At 39.8% G+C, this 18492-nt stretch overlaps 1 protein-coding gene across 1 annotated transcript; it reads right to left on the bottom strand.

Moving 5' to 3' along the window:
* Nucleotides 1-1371: 1371 nt before the first annotated feature.
* On the bottom strand, nt 1372-17470 carry GTPBP4 (GTP binding protein 4). The gene is made up of 17 exons (XM_007426756.4): nt 17315-17470; nt 16275-16445; nt 15292-15395; nt 14604-14740; nt 14295-14395; nt 13814-13906; nt 12481-12672; nt 12315-12380; nt 11387-11476; nt 9482-9592; nt 9088-9165; nt 8936-8987; nt 8279-8379; nt 6979-7176; nt 6031-6096; nt 5331-5474; nt 1372-1597 (listed from the first exon to the last, which is right to left on the bottom strand). The coding sequence occupies exons 1-17, from the start codon at nt 17360-17362 to the stop codon at nt 1445-1447; spliced, it is 1905 nt and encodes a 634-aa protein (XP_007426818.1). The 5' UTR covers nt 17363-17470; the 3' UTR covers nt 1372-1444.
* Between the last annotated feature and the right edge of the window lie 1022 nt (nt 17471-18492).

The raw sequence follows: 18492 nt of genomic DNA, 5'->3' as shown, positions 1-18492 counted from the left end.
CACCTTTTAAGCCCTGTATGGCACAGGACCAGGTTATCTGAGGAACCGTCTCACCCCGGTTATTTCAGCCCGCCCCACTCAGTCCAGCAGAAGGGGCAGGTTGCAGACCCCACCGGTCAAGGAATTTCGATTGGTGGGGTCTAGGCAGAGGGCCTTTTCTGCTGTGGCTCCCACCCTATGGAACATCTTGCCTCCGAAGTCTGGTGTGCCCCCTCCCTCATGGCCTTCGGAAAAGGGGTTAAATCCTGGCTTTGCCAGAAGGCCTGGGGGCTGGATGAGGGCTCACATCTGTGGAGATGGCTGGTGGGGTGATGGGTTTGGTTCCCCCCCCCCCCAGCATCTTGAACGTTTTAGGGCTAAAAATTTACAGGGGGGGTTTAGGACATTTTGAATGTATGTTTCTATTTTAATTATTTATGGATTTTAGCCATTGTTGGAGGGATTGGTGTTTTTTTTTCTTTTTTATTATTGTGAGCCGCCCAGAGTCACTTGTTGGGGGAGATGGGCGGCATACAAGTTTAACCATTAATTAATTAATTATCTAATTCTTGTGTAGAATTGACTCTTAGAGCAAGGGTAGCCTTTTCATAGCCAGGGACACAACTCCAACAATCACCTATTACTAAAAGAGGTATGTATAGTGGAACAATGGTTTTAAGAGTGGGAATGGGAGGCCCTGCCCACTTCCCATCATCTTTCCTCACTTCAGTATTTAATGCTTAAATGCAGCATCCCTGATCTTCCTAACTCCTTCCATTCTCTCCCTCCCCTCAGCTGTTTATGCACCACCTATGTATCTGTTCCTTATTTCACTGCTCTCAGGCACAGACTCCCAGCATGGCTGTCCAGTAGCCTACCCCCCCCCAATCTTTCCAGTGCCCCTCTTCTTTGCCAGTCCTGCTGCCGCCAATATACACATACACCATGGTCAAGCCTTGGGGGTTTGGGGCTCTTAATACCCCTTGAAACCACTTCTACCTGGAACTATGTTTCAGTTCACATCCAGATTAAAATGCCTTTTCCTTCTGCACGCAGACCAAAATATTTCAATTTCGGTATCAGCTACCCCAAAACAGCTGTTCTGTGTATGAACCACTTTGCACACCCATAATTTATCCAGTCCCCACTGATCCACTGAAGGAGGCCTGATGTGGTTTGGATTGGCTCTTTGCTGGCTGTCTAAAAGCGTTCAGAACAACATTTGCTCCATATCCCTGAACCAGAATTGTTGCTCAGTAGAGTTGCAGCCTCTTAAGAAATCTACTGCTTCCTCAATCCTGTGACAGAATGAGCCAAGGTAGGACCTTTGAAAAACAGAAAACCTATAATCCAGCAGCTAAGAGAACTATTTCCTTTAACATAAAAAAGCAATTTTCTTCTTTTTTTAAAATTTATTTGTGTTAAAAAAAGGCATTATTTCCTTATTTCTCTCTTAAGAGTTGTTTTATCTTCGTTGGGTCGTACCAGATTTCCTCTTGCCAGAAAATAGATGTTTCGGCTTCAGGTCAAAGACATGCCTATCTGCCTCGCCTTTCTTGCCCAATCGATTCATTTTCCTTTGAGCTTTCTTCATCATGGTTTTAGTCTTCTTCACCATCTATAAAAATAACATACGTACATGAAAAAGGACACATCCCACATACTATTATGAATTTAAACATTACATGACCACAGACTGCTCTCCACATATGTTGAGCTTCAGTCTCCATGACGTTTCCACAGCTATGGAAAAACCAAGTTAAAGCGCAACGCATGGCAGTTACCAAGCTTTGGGAAAACCGTAAAAATAATCTGGAGATCTGGCAGATAAAGCAAATATTCCACATCACAATTCACTGAAGAAATAATTTTTTACATCTAAACAAAAAGCAAAGGAACAATGATCTCAAGATAGATAGGAACTGGATATTTCAATAATAAACATCCCTACAGAAGCTAAATACACATACCAGCAGAATTAAGCAAGTTTAAAGTTGTAAAATTCTCAGAAATTTTGAGGCCGCCAATAATTTTCCCCATGTTTTTCAGAATACATATACAGTGGGGCAAAAAAGTGTTTAGTCAGCCACCAATTGTGCAAGTTCTCTCACTTAAAAAGATGAGAGGCCTGTAATTTTCATCGTAGGTATACCTCAACTATGAGTGACAAAATGGGGGGAAAAAATCCAGAAAATCACATTGTCTCATTTTTAAAGAATTTTATTTGCAAATCATGGTGGAAAATAAGTATTTGGTCAATATCAAAAGTTCATCTCAATACTTTGTTATATATCCTTTGTTGGCAATGACAGAGGTCAAACATTTTCTGTAAATCTTCACAAGGTTTTCACACACTGTTGCTGGTATTTTGGCCCATTCCTCCATGCAGATCTCCTCTAGAGCAGTGATGTTTTGGGGCTGTCGCTGGGCAACACGGACTTTCAACTCCCTCCAAAGGTTTTCCATGGGGTTGAGATCTGGAGACTGGCTAGGCCACTCCAGGACCTTGAAATGCTTCTTACGAAGCCACTCCTTCGTTGCCCGGGCGGTGTGTTTGGGATCATTGTCATGCTGAAAGACCCAGCCACGTTTCATCTTCAATGCCCTTGCTGATGGAAGGAGGTGTTCACTCAAAATCTCACGATACATGGCCCCATTCATTCTTTCCTTTACACGGATCACTCGTCCTGGTCCCTTTGCAGAAAAACAGCCCCAAAGCATGATGTTTCCACCCCCATGCTTCACAGTAGGTATGGTGTTCTTTGGATGCAACTCAGCATTCTCTCTCCTCCAAACACGACGAGTTGAGTTTAGACAAAAACGTTCTACTTTGGCTTCATCTGACCATATGACATTCTCCCAATCCTCTTCTGGATCAGAAGACGGGCCCGGACCTGTACTGGCTTAAGCAGGGGGACACGTCTGGCACTGCAAGATTTGAGTCCCTGGCGGCGTAGTGTGTTACTGATGGTAGCCTTTGTTACTTTGGTCCCAGCTCTCTGCAGGTCATTCACTAGGTCCCCCTGTGTGGTTCTGGGATTTTTGCTCACCGTTCTTGTGATCATTTTGACCCCACAGGGTGAGATCTTGCATGGAGCCCCAGATCGACGGAGATTATCAGTGGTCTTGTATGTCTTCCATTTTCTAATTATTGTTCCCACAGTTGATTTCTTCACACCAAGCTGCTTGCCTATTGCAGATTCAGTCTTCCCAGCCTGGTACAGGTCTACAATTTTGTTTCTGGTGTCCTTCAACAGCTCCTTGGTCTTGGCCATAGTGGAGTTTGGAGTGTGACTGTTTGAGGTTGTGGACCTCAAAGTCTTTTATACTGATAACAAGGTCAAACAGGTGCCATTACTACAGGTAACGAGTGGAGGACAGAGGAGCCTCTTAAAGTAGTTACAGGTCTGTGAGATCTTGCTTGTTTGTAGGTGACCAAATACTTATTTTCCACCATGATTTGCAAATAAATTCTTCAAAAATCAGACAATGTGATTTTCTGGATTTTTTTTCTCATTTTGTCTCTCATAGTTGAGGTATACCTATGATGAAAATTACAGGCCTCTCTCATCTTTTTAAGTGGGAGAACTTGCACAATTGGTGGCTGACTAAATACTTTTTTACCCCACTGTACCATGGTTTATGTCAGTGGTGGCCAAACTTGGCCACTTTAAGATGAGTGGACTTCAACTCCCAGAATTCCCCAGCCAGCATGGCTGGCTAGGGAATTCTGGGAGTTGGAGTCCACTCATCTTAAAGTGGCCAAGTTTGGACAACACTGGTTTATGTAGAAAGTAAGGAAGATGACTTTGATAGAGATATACTATGTTGCCAAGGCAACAAGGAGTAAAACACTTTTTAAATCCAGAACATCCAGATAACAATATTCAGAAGCAGCTCAGACAGTTCCCTCATTGACCACTAGCAGGAGGAGGAAGAGGAGCAAGGCAATCAGACTTGCAAGATTCTATTAATCTCAATAAAAGTAGTTTTAGGCTTCCTGTGGAGTTGATTTCTTGGTCTGGTACTGTATACCAGCGGAGCTGATAGCTTACTCACAAAATTATCATGTCTGCAAATTGTAAATATGTTTACAATTTAGTCAGACAATTATGTTTATTATTATATTAACTGTTTTAATTAATGTTTATTAACTGAATTTACTTTAAAATGTTTTTTAAACTTTATTTTGGTACTCATTTTTGCTATTTTTGTTCTTTGAAGTCTAATCAAGAACACATCAGGGAAAAATCAGACAACCAAATGAAATACTGGATTTCTTCTTTGGTAAGATGGCAAGCACTCCTGGGTCTAATCCCCATTTTACTCTTGCACTGGGAAGCTGGACTGGACTGTTGTCCTTTATGTATAGGAACTACAGAGCTCTGATATTCTAGAGAAAAGTCTTCCTACAATAAGTTAAAAGAAAACATTTGGGGAAAATAATGGATAGCAGTATGCGAGTGCCTCCTTACTTGATTCTAAAAAAAAAACAAAGTCACTGGAATTCTTAAATTTTTTCAGGAAGCAAAAAGAAAAAAACATCCTATGGAAAAAACTTATTTCCAATGTTTTCCTGTTTTTTTCCCAAGGCGTCACATCTCTGATCAAGTGTTGAAGGGAAAGATTTTACTGGATATTTCAAGCCTGTGCTTGAAGTAGAGCCTTTCTGTCATGTGACTCTCTCTTTAGACTTTTCATCCTGTGATTCTTCCTTGCTATTAACCGTATAATCTATGCAAAATTCTTAGGCCCCACTATGTTCAACAGAGCTTACTCCCAATTAGGTGTGTAAAAAAGACTACACAAGTATCGCAACCAAGTACTGACATCAATTAGTACCGTGTTCCTTAGTGCACAATAATATAGAGTAGCCTTCCTCAATCTGATGCCCTTGATTTGTCTGGACTTTGGCTGAACTGGCCAGGAATTCTGGGAGTTATTGTTCCCATTGACTGGAAGGCATCAAGCTAAAGAAAGCTGATGGATAGAGTAAACTGGAAAAAAAAGTAATCTGATGTGCCAAATAATATTCTGTCCCACCCTGAATCTAAAAGAAAATATATTTTTTACCAGGGAGATAGAATACTAAATGCAATGGGAGACTTAATTTAAACATCTCAGTAAGGTCTTAATAACCATTGTTCTAAGTGTCGTAATTTGATAAAAAAGCAATAAAGCTCCATACAATGGGATTTCACATTATTTGCCATAAAAATGTTACAAAAGTGGCTGCATAAATTCATCAGTTCGTGTGGTATTTGCCAACTGTTAATTACTGTAGCACAAACTGTGTACTTGGAATAATCTGAAATAAACAACAGTGACAATTTAGTAAAACTGAGACAGACCTTTGCATCTCGAAGACCAGAGACATCACGAGGGGTACGAGAGGTGCTGCGACTTCGTGCCATAGATGTGGGTGGTACAGAATCTTCTCGTTTACGTTTACGAGTGACGCTCCGTGATCTTCTTGTCTGGGCTAAATAATGTGCCTGAACATTTGCAGATAAAGAAGAACCCAATCAGAGTCCTCTTTAATAAATTGGTCAGATGCCCTGCTGCAACCTGGTGTTCTATTGATCAACATAAATTCTTCTTATATCAGCTAAGACCCTACAAGAGGAAACTTTGGGATACCTGAAACACTCCAAGTTTCTACTGAGCACAAGAAAAATCTTGCTGTTTTTACAATGGCTAGCCAAACATCCACAGCAGAGCATAAAGGAGACAACTCTCCTGTTCTTCCTGGAAGCACCACGCAGCCATTTATGATAGAAAGCTGCTGACTGTCCACAGTTCCTCTTCAACAGATGATCCTGGCTTTTTAAAACTACTTAGAACATTTTACTGCTAATGGCATTTCCCATACCCTGCATTGTTTTATATTCTTATTTCCTTTCCTCTTCCTTATCTGTATTTTTCCCAGTAGCTCCAGATATTCCTTTTGTTATCCAGAATTAAAGCAATTCAGCTCCATTTTCTGTTTCATAAATCACAGGCAGAGCAATGATGTTCAGGACAAAAAATAAGCAAAAAAGCCTCTCTTACATCAGTTTTGCTGGTCAGGTCAAGCCCCAGATCGGTCATCTCCTTCTCTAGTGTCTTCTGCTGAACCTAAGGCCAGAAGGAACGTGTTACATCTTCAGCTGCCAATACAATTTTATTCTTCTAGAAATGTCACTAAAGAAATCTAGGAAGCAGCCCTAAACTGCTCAAAAGCAAGAGAGACCCTAGAGACGAGCAGCACAACTGTTTGAGATGAGGAAGCAAGAGCTTCAACAGTCTGTCATTCCACACCTGGAAAAGACAGTCTCAACAACAGAGGTTTTGAAACTTTACCAACTAAACTTTAGGTACACACGCAGCAGGAAAAAGCGGCCAAATGGCTGTTCTTTGAATTTTAGCAAGGAAATCATACAACACATCCCGAGGCGACAAGTTACTTGGATTGAGATGGGCGGCTATAGAAATTGCATAATTAATAAACAAACAAAATTCTGCAAACTGGGCTAGAACATTCTCCCACAATATACTTGGGTTAATTTGCTCACATCTGCCTGCCCTAATTTGCAGCCCTCCAGATGTGCTGGCCTTCGTCCCATAATTTCCAACCAGCATAACCTTTAGGGAAAACTGGCTGAAGTAGTCAAGTATTTAAAAGCCTCCTGTTGAAAAGCTTGGACAGTTGCTACTGGCCAGTATAAACACAATGGAGTTAGATGGACCATCAATTTGCTTCTGCACAAGGTTCCTTCTAACCTTCAGGTTCATTCTATTTCTTCACGTCTGTACAGACAACACAAGTAAATCTACTTTTTAAGACAAGCCACAGCTGGGAAATACCATTGAAAAGTCTCCCATTCTTTTTTCTTCTACCATCTTTAAGTTATTATCTACTGGAGTCCCTTATTTCTCTCCCAGTCCAACATGTTCTTCTGCCCAAGACAACTGCGTTCACATCCCACCACATTCTCACCCAAGTATTTTTATACTTGCCTTTTTAGCTGTTCTGGGCATCCTGGGCCCCTGTGTGTTTTTCTCCTTTGACTCCAGAATCTTCAGTTTCTTCTTCTCACGAATTTGTTGTGCCAATTGCCTAATTCCCATCATTTCCTCATCTTCACTTTCTGAATCACTATCATATTCTCCAGCTGCTTGCCTTAGCTCCTCTTCTTTCTCCAGCTGTTCCAATTTCTTGAAAGATGCCACACTCAATACATTAGAAATTGGTTTCTATAGTGTATAGGTAGTCCCCGGGTTAAAAAGCCCAGTTTACGGACAACCCATAGTTAAGAATGGATTCTACTTGTAGCAAAATTCGAATTACCATATTTTTCCAACTATAAGACGATACTTTTTTCTAAAATCCTTATGCTAAAAATTGAAGGGCGTCTTATTCAAGGAAGTCAGCCGAGGAGAGAACCGCGCGGTGGCAAAACTGCCCATACTTTGTCTCTGCAAACAGGCTTCCTCCTATTTCTAGCCTCCAATCACGAGTGAAATAGCTTGAGTCTGCAAACAGACTTCTTCCAATCACGAGCCTTATGTAACTGACGTCAGCTGATGCTGAACAAACCAATTAGAGGAAGTCTGTTTGCAGAGACAAGCTATCGGCAGTTTCACTCATGATTGAATGTAATCAGTTATGCAAAAGAGCATGGAAAGAGCTGCAGAGAGACGGTTTGGACCTCCTCCCACCGAGTGTATCAGATAAATGTTAACTAATTACTAAATAAAAATGTGTTCTGCACTATCTTTAAAATATTGATTTCTTAATTTTGGGTTGGAAAAGTGGGGGGTCGTCTTGTACATGGCGTCTTTTTGACGGAAAAATACGGTAAATACACAATGGTTATAATATAATTATTATATTATATTATTATAATAATAATACAATAAATAAGATTTATACAATACAGTAATATTGTTTCGGTTTACATACAAATTCGACTTAAGGACAGACCTGGGGAATGGAACTCGTTCTTAAACTGGGGACTACCTGTATTTCCTTACAGATCACCAATGCCTTTCAGACAATTCACATAATAAGTTCTCCCTTCCTATGCCAATCTAGACAGCAGATTATTTATTTCACATAGGAAGACTGCCTATGGCAATATAAATTTAAATATGATTTTTAGTGTAAGTTAAATTGTATAGCTCTGTTTCAAATTTTGACAGTTTTGAATCAAACTTGTGAAACCTAATTTATAAAAAAAAATTGTACAGTCAATATCAGAACATGAATATATTATTTTTTGTACATCTAGTATAATATCAGTAGTTTAACACTTACATTCATGATATCTGGGTCAATATAATCAGCTATGTTATGACCTTCCCAAATCTCAGGTATTATATCATATTTTTCAGATGGATTAATTAGATCCCAGTGTTCTAAAATGGGAAGAAAATGAAGAATTTTTATTACTTTATGCGATTCAAAAAGTCCTGCAATTTTATTCAGGCGATAGCCTTATTAATAAGAAAAACACATTCTAAAGTAATAAATTACATGCTGGTAGCAAGTTACACATTATTGAGCTGTTAAACTTGTTTGTTTCCACTGGCAACATTCCTTAAACTCTGAAGTATATCAAAACATTAGATAAAAGGATAGATTTGAAATGTATGCTTGAAATATATATGGTCTAAAATGGCCACAGAACAGAATTCTCCATTAGTTAGGCGTGATTCCCAACTATAAGCTGGTACCATTCTTAACAGAAAATGAGAAGGGGAACATATCTTACCAATACAAGGGAAAAAATACAGACATAGTAATTTTGAGGTTTATCATAAGATGTGGGGGTTTTTGTTGTTTTATTTGTTTTTGATTTAGCTGTTTTCAAAAAAGAATAATCTGACAGAGCAACCTGGTATGTGCCAGGATGTAAGACTACAGCCTGAATTCAGTTGCATTTCTAAACAGGAAGAGAGCCTTGATACTTACTCTTAAGATCTAATACATAGTCATCTCCCATTTCCATTTCCAGGTCTTTCTCCTGCAGCAAAGATACATCATTAGTAAGAGTTTCTTATAAACCTCACAAAATTATTCCTTTTATGCCCCTAAAATGTGGAAATCTTCCATAAGACACTTACCAATTTCTTTTTGGGGCCATCAACTTCCATGTGCTTTCTGCGCATCAAGGCTCCCTCCGGAATAAAAGGGGGCCTTTCCTAAGAGACAGGAATGAAACTCAACATGAATTGAAGAAGTCTCTTTCTAGATACATTGGATTATTGGGGAGAAGAGCAGCAGCATCCTTTTTTTTCCAAGGAATAAAGGTCACAAGCTGACAGATCTTCACTGCTTTTTTTTTCCACTCCAAAACACACCCATCCATCCTAGTGCTTTTCAGATGTATTTAACCTGAAACTCTGGCAGAAAATTCTGCCAGTTGTGGTCTGAATATATCTGGAGGGCACCAACTTAGGAAAGCTGATGAGCACATATGTTCATAACAGAAACAATGAGCTACAAACACACACACACCTTGTTGTCCCTTTTTGTTGGAAGAGCTAAATGTAGCCTGTTAAGTACATCATTCACTTTATTTCCTTTCATTTTGGTATCAACACGATGGGCCAGCAATCTGTCACAAGCCTGAAAATATAAAAAAATATTAATTCAAGAAATATTGAACTTAGGCAAAGTATTAACACTGATCCAGACATACAACCCCATGCTTATCACTGAAAAAAATAACAAAGGTGAAAAACTGCATGATATAGAGAAGTTTGGGCCCGGGGAGTTATTAATTACCTTCTCAATAAACTAGGAAATGCTGTATCTGTTCCAAACACGTTGAAGAGTGTGTGAAAGAAAGAATATTTATATAAGAAGTACATGGATTTAAAAGGAAAGCTAACAATATTAGTAATTCACTCTTACACATGCAGCAAGAATTTGCTCCCTCTTAACGCTGATTTCCTTACACCACTGGAGGAAATAATACTCATTTGACAACATGAAGTTAACACAATTGACCCTGAATGATCATAAAGGAAAAACTGACTAACAGCTAAGGAACAAGTCAGAATCTTTAACCTTATTTTAAAATTGGTAAACATTGTTTAGCAGATCAAGTTAAAAGAGGAAACTCTGGTTACTCCTACTGAGCTTCATTGAAATGTTCTGCAAAGGAAGAGAAAGAGATGTGACACAGGCAGGAATCAGAAGAACATCTGAGTCAGGTAAGCAAAATGTAAAGCAGCCAAGAGAACGATCCAAATAATATAGTGACATATTTATTTCTCTGACCTTATCCCTTGTAGGAGCAGAAACTATTTCATACCATGGAGTCCAGATAGCACAAGATGACAGTACAAGATTGGATATGGGCCAGCAGCATGGTAGACAGCAACAACTGTAGTTTAGGCTGCACCCCCAGAAGTATAATTTCCAAATCATAGTAAGTAACTGTTCCACTTCGTAATCAGACCCAGCTCAAACAGTGCATTCACACACGGTGAAAAGGATTCAGGGACATTAGAACAGGCTCAAATGAGACAACAATCATCTTTTAGGGGACTAAAAATAGAGTCCTACAAAGAGTAACTGAAGACGATAGGTGTGTTTAGCCTTGAGAAAAAGTCAGAAGAGATCACCTACAAGAGCAAGAATGCAAGGCACTGAGCAATGGATTTAAGTTACAGGAAGGCATCTGCATGTTAGAAAAACATCTGTCTGGGATGCTTTGGATTTCTGCATTGAGCAAGGTGCTGGACTTGATGGCCTAAATGGTTCCTTACAATATCACATGATTCTATGATAAGACCATCTCAGACTGGGAAGAATTTCTCAACTTCAGGAAGTATAATTTAGAGCCTGACCAGGACAAAATATCCTTAAGACAAGAGGCTGAAAAAGGATGCGATAACCTGTTCTCTTGCAACAGCCAAAACACAAAGGCAAAGCTGCCTTCTAATGAGCAGGTAGAGAAAAATATTTTCCCCACACTGGAGGCTGATGGTGAGTTGCTACAAGCAACTTACAGTGTGATGACAAGCAGAAGGTATCTAGTAAAAAAAAAAATCCTTTTTTTGTTTTTACAATGATTCAAGAAAGCCTTATGTTGAACCATCCATGTCATACAAGCTCATTAAAAAAAAGAACAATATAATGGCCCAAAGCATAAGCAGAAGAGAAAATTGCCATTAGCATCTGTTGCAAACATCTGAACGAGAGACGGCAAGAATTGTGCAGTATCTAATTAGGAGGAAGGTTCTATGACAGCGCAAAGATCAAGTAAGAATTTATTTTCATTTTTCTAATGCAATATTTTAAAGCAAGCTACAAAACAGCTCTTGGATAAGCAGAAGACAATTTCTCCATAAAGTAGGGCTAGCCACTGGATTGAAACCAATGCAGATATTTAGTATACACACATTCACTCACTTCAGTTTTAACCTGAATAACACCTTCTTCTGTCATAGTGCTTGTCTCAATCACAGGAAGTCCATCAGCTTCTAATTCAGCAAATATTTTCTGAAAGATGATGGATAAACAAAATATTTGTCATATTGGCAAAATTAATTACACAGACACACACATTTAAGGGATCTAAATAATACAAGATCTATCAGCATGAAACATAATATAAAGATTGCACTGGAATACAGACCAACCTCAAAGTTGCAAACATTAATCTGTATACAAGTTCTGTTGTGTGTGTGTGTGTGTGTATATTTCTTTGCATGTCAGTTTGATCAACAGCATTTCCACGATAGAGAAAAACGTTGAATTTTGGTACGCACAATTGAAAACCAACTGATTATTAGAGAAGGTTCAGAATGGGTGTTATTATTTCATATTCTACTAAAATTATAAAATATGAATCTTTCCGTATGCGGGTAGATTTCAGGCTTGCAAGATACACTCTGCTCATCAGCAGAGAAAAGGTGCTGAATGGCAGGGAACTGGAAGAAAAAGACAATCAACTATCACCAGAACTGAACATGGAAAGTAAAAAAAAAGTTGCAATGAGGGATTTGCCTGGCTAGAGCAACAGAAATAGAAATTATTATTGAGTGATCGATGCTTAGATTGCAATAGTAATTGGGAATGCAAATGGTATTTGCCATTTCTTAAAATGTACTATAGAAGGATGCCTCAAGAGTCCACAGCATGGCAGACCTGAGATCTTGTGTGAGTCCTGAGAGATTTGGGAGTGAGGCACTGAAGCCACCACCACAAAAAAAAAAAAAGAAAGAAAGAAAAGCAACAGAACCCAAAGTCAAAAAAATGGTAGCCAACTTCTAGGACAGTTTCCCTGATGTGTGCATGCATTCGTGTGTGTTAGTCATCATTTCTGAAAACTACTTACCTGATTCTCTTCTGTAAGTTCAGAAATCCTCTTCACGTCGCATTTATTGGCTACAATTATTAGAGGCTAAAATTAAGACAGAGAAAGAGAACCACACATTGAATGAACCAGCTTAGGTTTTATAACAAAGAACATGAAGTTGGTCAAGTGGTAAAATCCCAAGCACCTTGTTGGCAAACAATGGCTTAATATTCTCAAAAAGTGCCAGCTGTTCTTCCAAGCTATGGCCACACTGTTCTGATATATCCATGACATACAGCACAGCAGCCCGGAGATGGGCAAGTGCGGTTATGGCCTGCATCTCAATGGTGTTTCTCTCTTCCAGAGGATGATCCAAAATACCAGGAGTATCTATGACCTAGAATAAAGACAGACCAAAATCAAGAGGGCTGGTCTCCTATAACCCAACAAACAACAAGAGCAAGGTAAAGTAAGGACCCTCATCTGAGAAACCATTTCAAATGAAGGTGGGACATTGACAATGTGGTTGTCCATACAAATACAAATACTGCAATCCTACTTTCTGATTAAAAAAATGGAGAAGAAAATGCTAAAACGAAATTACAGAAGGATCCAAAAGAATCAAGGCTGAATTCTTCTTTCTTCTTACCTAGCTAAGTCACTATTAGAAAGATTGTTTTTCTGGTTGCAGAAGATTAAGCTGTTTGGTAATAAATCATGAAAGGCCATGTAGGTATAATAATTGAGTAAATGCATTATTATTAGGAAGCACTCAGACTCAACACTCCTCTGAAGACTCAGTACACTAAGTGTCCACCCACTTCCAGTAATGGCATACAGTTTAATAATTTCTCCACAACCCTCAAGCTTTGAAACTACACAACCATCCACACCTCTCTGTCTCATATCGCTCATATTGGCTTTTGGGTGGCTGACCTAGAGGAACAGAAGATGACTTCAGAAGTGGTCAGGGGATGTGCATAACCCAGACACTGAACTGTAGACACACTAACAAGGTAAGCCGAGCAACTAGACAGTGAAAATACAGGACAACCCACATAAAAAGGAAACATTCCTGTGTGAAAGCAGCACTGGGATAAAGCCTGAAGGTGGAAGGAATAGCCCATTCTGTAACTCATCTAGGCAACCGACTGCCGTCCAAACGATCTGTTCTACAGTTCTTACAACCCCTTGCCTTTGCCTATGCTGGCTTGAAATGATAGGAGTTGGCGGTCAAAAACATCAGAATGGCACTAAATATGCTAACTGGGCTCCCAAAGTGAAGGATTTTACTAATACTGTAAAAAACAAGGTGTGCAAGCAAAAGTTCTCCAGAGCAAATTACAACTTACTGCAGCAGCTAACATAGATAATACTATTAATAACAGCAATACATGAAAATTAATAACAAGTAAACGGTAAAAATAAAGCCTAAGCCAAAATCCCAAAACTTGAGTTTTCAAAATGCTGCAGACAAAAAAAACGATATTACCTAAAATAGGAATAATTAACTGATTTAACCAAGAGATGAATTTTACCTGCCAACGCAAATACTTGTAATCCATGTGTCCTACAAACAGAGATTTTGTGGTAAATGCATATGGCTGAACATCTACATCAGCTCTTGTTACCTAAAAGAGAAAAGGGCATCATTTATGAAACAATTCTTTCTCTGAATTCCAAGCATCAGTTAGAATCCTGGCCAATACACGTGAGAAATGTTTCTAAGCCGGGGTGACACAGAATAAAAATACTTTTTTCGGAAGCCAGGAAAATGGAGATCTACCTTCTTATAAACGTATAAGATTATGTCTTATAAAAAGTAAGATGTACAACTATTATTAATAGTTCAAACATGTATTTTCTCACAGTTTAGGACACAATATACCAACAGGACCATTCTCAATTTAACTAAACCTGCTATTCGAAATACAGTGCTAAGAAATTAGTCACATTTATCCAGTGCTTATTATTACACTCTAACTTAGTGTGGTTCTGATGCAAGGCAAATCCACAAACCTTATTTATGAAACTTGATTTCCCAACATTGGGGTACCCACACAACAGGAGAGTTCGTGTATTAGGATCAATGGTTGGCAGTCGAGATAAATGCTGTCGCACTGAAATGTTTAAAAAGGACATAAAAGTATTGTTTACATACATGCTATTGTAGTTTGACTCTAGTTTAGCATATTGTATGAATTCAGCCATTATAGTATTAAATCATTCACTCATTCATTATGGCATTAAACCATGCTTTAACAGCATAGCATGTTAGGTTAACCTGTCCGAATGCATTTGGCTGTCCCATTTTTACATTTGGCATACCTTGTTCTAAATATTCCAGACTCTGCTTCTGTCTTTTGATTATTGTACACATCCGTCCCAAGGCTGCACGCTTCAACTGTTTGCATCGATAGAGGGAATCCCCATATTTCATCAGGCGCACATAATCTTTGGCAACACTAGGTTACAAAACCAGAAGTCAAATCTACATTCTATTAGCTAGGAGAATGCTTAACTTCGTTACCATTTCATTTTACCTGAGAGCATACTTTGGGGGGGGGGGGGAGCAAGGAATGACAGCTAGAACAGAATATTAAAATTCAGTTCATATGTCACAGTAAATCATAATATAGTTTGACTTCGATTTCATTTTTTTTCTAAGCTCAAACTCTCTAGCTTGTAAACAAGGGCTATGGGTTAGCACATTCTGTGAACCTACCAACTGCACTTTACTCAACAAGTCATAATTCAACAAATCATTATTTAGCATGATGCGTGTTAGGACTGCAACCAGAGAGACCCAAGTTCCTATCTCAACTACAGAATTTACTGAGTGACTTCAGGCCAGTCTCTCCCTCCCTCCCAGCCCTGTCGCCTCACACAGCTATTGCTATAAAAATAAACTGATGGGGGAGTCCTCTACATGTATCAGGTGAGCTTCCGGAAGTAAGACAGGATATAAATATAATAACTAATAAATATATATATAGAGAGAGTGAAATTCTCTTACTTATCGATCAGATTTTTGGCAATATTTATTTGCCCCAAGGCCAGCTTATAATGATCTTTGTCGTAAAGTATATTCATCAAATCTGCATAAAATGGATGAATATCCTGAAACCCACAAAAATATAGAAATCAATAATATAATTGATAAATAATTTATCAATAAAACATACACATTTCCAAGTGACTTAACTTTTAATTAGGGTATATATGTATTAAAATGTTTTAATATGGCACTCTAATCTATAGAGATTTAGAGTAAAACCCTCTCCAAGATTAAAAACAACATCAAAAAAATAACAAAAGGAAGCAACAAATTACAATTACAATCAACTTTGTGCCAAAGGAATAAACAAACATTCATACATACTGTAACAGGCTCCCTTTTTATACCAATTCCCCACCCTAAGACCACTGGAATAGCCAGGTTTGATGGCTTTCAGCTGGCACTCAAAAAGCTGCAAAACTAATTCTATGAACCCAAGGAGAATTTGGTCCCTGATCATGAAATTAGGGAAAGCACAAAAAGCAATTTATGATATGGCGTGGGTAGCAGCTGTTTGAGAAAAGTGGATCAATCAGTCCAGACACATTTCAAGCATGACAAATTAATTCATTACTATTTATTTTGCCAGAGCAGTGCAAGTAAAGTATGGTTATATTTTCACAGATTACCAGAATCCAACTACTGCTGGTCCTTTGTAAGTACAATGAAAACTTAATAATAGTATCTATAGAGTACTTTAACATTTTCATTAAAAAAAACAAAATTATCAACATCTATTAAATTTACTGAACTGTTTACAGTCATTTTACCCCCCCCCCAACATAACGTTTAAGATTCCAAGGTGTATTGACAGCAATACAGAAATGTTTTAGCACTGCCTTAGTCCCCACTTCTCCTAAAATACACAAGCTTTCTCCAAGAAACCAGATATAATTTACATGTATGTAATGAACACATTTTTCAGTTGAAAAATCACTTACATCAAGCTTTGGGAAATCCATAATAATTTGAGTGAGCCTGTCATGATAATTTTGTTGAGTATATTTTACTTTTCTCATATAGAAGTGACGAATTCGGTGAATTTGATAATGCTTATGAATGACTGTAGGAGTCTTTCGTTGAGTCTTGGATAATGTCAGATCTATGAAGTCCTGCAAATAAAGAACAAAAAGCAACTGATACAAATGGAGAAGCTGTAGCTACTATTTTCAAAAGGACCAAAAAAATCCAGAGGAGAAATGTGTGTCAATACTGCCACAAGAGAAGCAGTCCCTGAGATAGAAAATGCATGCTACTGAACCATTACAATAGCTATTCAAGATAATAAACACGAGTCTACTATACATCTTTGGACAATAATTTCTACCCCTGATTGAAGGAATAATATAATATTCAATAATTATTTAGAACACCAAAGTTCAAAGGCATCAATGCCCTTCCAATCCTGCCTCTACTGGTACTGAATTTCTATTGTTTGGCTCGCTTTCTTTGCCCTTCTCCAGAAAACGTCTGTTTTTCTTTTCTTTTTTTCCCCTCCTGCTCCCCGCCCCCCGCCTTTCCTACAATGCTTCTCCCACCTGCTTCTGCTATAGGTGTGCTGCCCCAGGGGCTGGGGCTGATTCTCCGTCCAGGAGGAGGAAGGGGATGGGGAAAGAGATGCGCCAGCCTGCAGTCCCACCATCAGAACCAGTCCAGATGCGGTGACAGGATTACGAGGGTGGTGGAGGCGATCGGATTAGGAGGAGGCTGAATTCAACAGGCGGGTCTATCGCCGCAATAAAGCTGTATTTGCCTTGGATTAGAACGCGGGAGGTCCTAAACATTTACAACAGAGGCTCCGCAGGCAGACGTTCAACAGGCAGAGCCTTCCAAGGCTGAACCCGTCGAATTCCTCCCAGAAGCTGAGCGGCTCCGGCCTTTTCCTGCGACACGTGGGCTGCCCAGGCCCCAGCCAGCCAAGCCCAGCGGCTCGCGTGCGCCTCCACGGAAGAGGGAGCCGACAGGGCGGCTCCGGCCTTACCTTCGCGGACGGGACCACCATGATCTTTCTGAAGTTGTAGAGCGCCATGGCGGCCGCGCGGTCCCCGGTGCTCCTCCGGGCTCGAAAAGGTAGAGCGGCGCGGAGCAACGGGACTTCCGGGAAAGCCGTTCTCGCGAGAGCAGCAAACCGGAAGAGGCTCGGCGTTCCATCGACTTCCTCTCGATCCCCATGGCAAAGGGTCACATAGGAGCGAAATTGACAAGGCTGTCCAATGTAAAAAGTCTGCAAAGATGCCAATATGGAGATGGAGGGAGAGGTGGAGAACACCCATGGCATCATTGCAAAGGAATACACAACCTACATCTTCCATGATCACGGAAAGCTGTGTCTGGAGAGGCAGAACGGCGATGCTCTATCTGTAGTATATCTATACCTCCATCCTTGGTTTTCGACGGAAAGGATTGTGCGCCGCTAAGTGGGTGGGTGTAGAACTGTAGCTTCTTTCCGCTCCATAACATTCGGCCAAGGAGTTCAACAATCAACTTCATCGTGGACTGATTTAGAGCAGGGTTTCTCAACCTCAGTGACTTTAAGACGGGTGGACTTCAACTCCCAGAATTCCCCAGCCAGCCATGCTGGCTGGGGAATTCTGGGAGTTGAAGTCCACCCGTCTTAAAGTCGCTGAGGTTGAGGAACCCTGATTTAGAGCAACTGCTTGATGGCAGCAAACATACAAAAGCCCCTTTTTTTTCCTCATGGTTGCCCGCTAATGGTCGTCTGTATTCTCGCCCAGATGTGGCAGCCTTGGTGTTGTGGCGACCTGCTATTGCTCCTCTGCGTTGCATTGGGTGCTGGGTAACCTTAAGTCCACTCAGGATCTTTGTCCCCAACTGGCATGGGGATCACAAAAGCCACAGGCTGCATTTCAACAAAACTTGCATAGGTTTATAGATTCAACTCTCCAATGTAATACATTTTTCAGTTTCAGCACCAACTGCCCAGAGACATCCAGAGTGGGTCACACTGTGGGGAGGCATCTGTAACCTTACAAGGGTTACGAGAAGTGTATGCTACTGTCCTGTTCCAGAAAAACTGTATGCTCAGGTTTGTACAGAATACGAGTACAAGAGGTGCAGTCAGAATGACAAACGGGATATAGTCAATTTCTCTCACTCACAATCTTCATCTTGAGGTTTGTAGCAGCCTACCTGAAGAGA

Source organism: Python bivittatus, unplaced genomic scaffold (genome assembly GCF_059951505.1).
Source record: "Python bivittatus isolate LINGU-HERP-01145 unplaced genomic scaffold, Pbiv_v1 ctg000610_np1212, whole genome shotgun sequence".
NCBI lineage: Eukaryota > Metazoa > Chordata > Lepidosauria > Squamata > Pythonidae > Python > Python bivittatus.
This window is presented reverse-complemented; position numbering and strand designations above follow the sequence as displayed.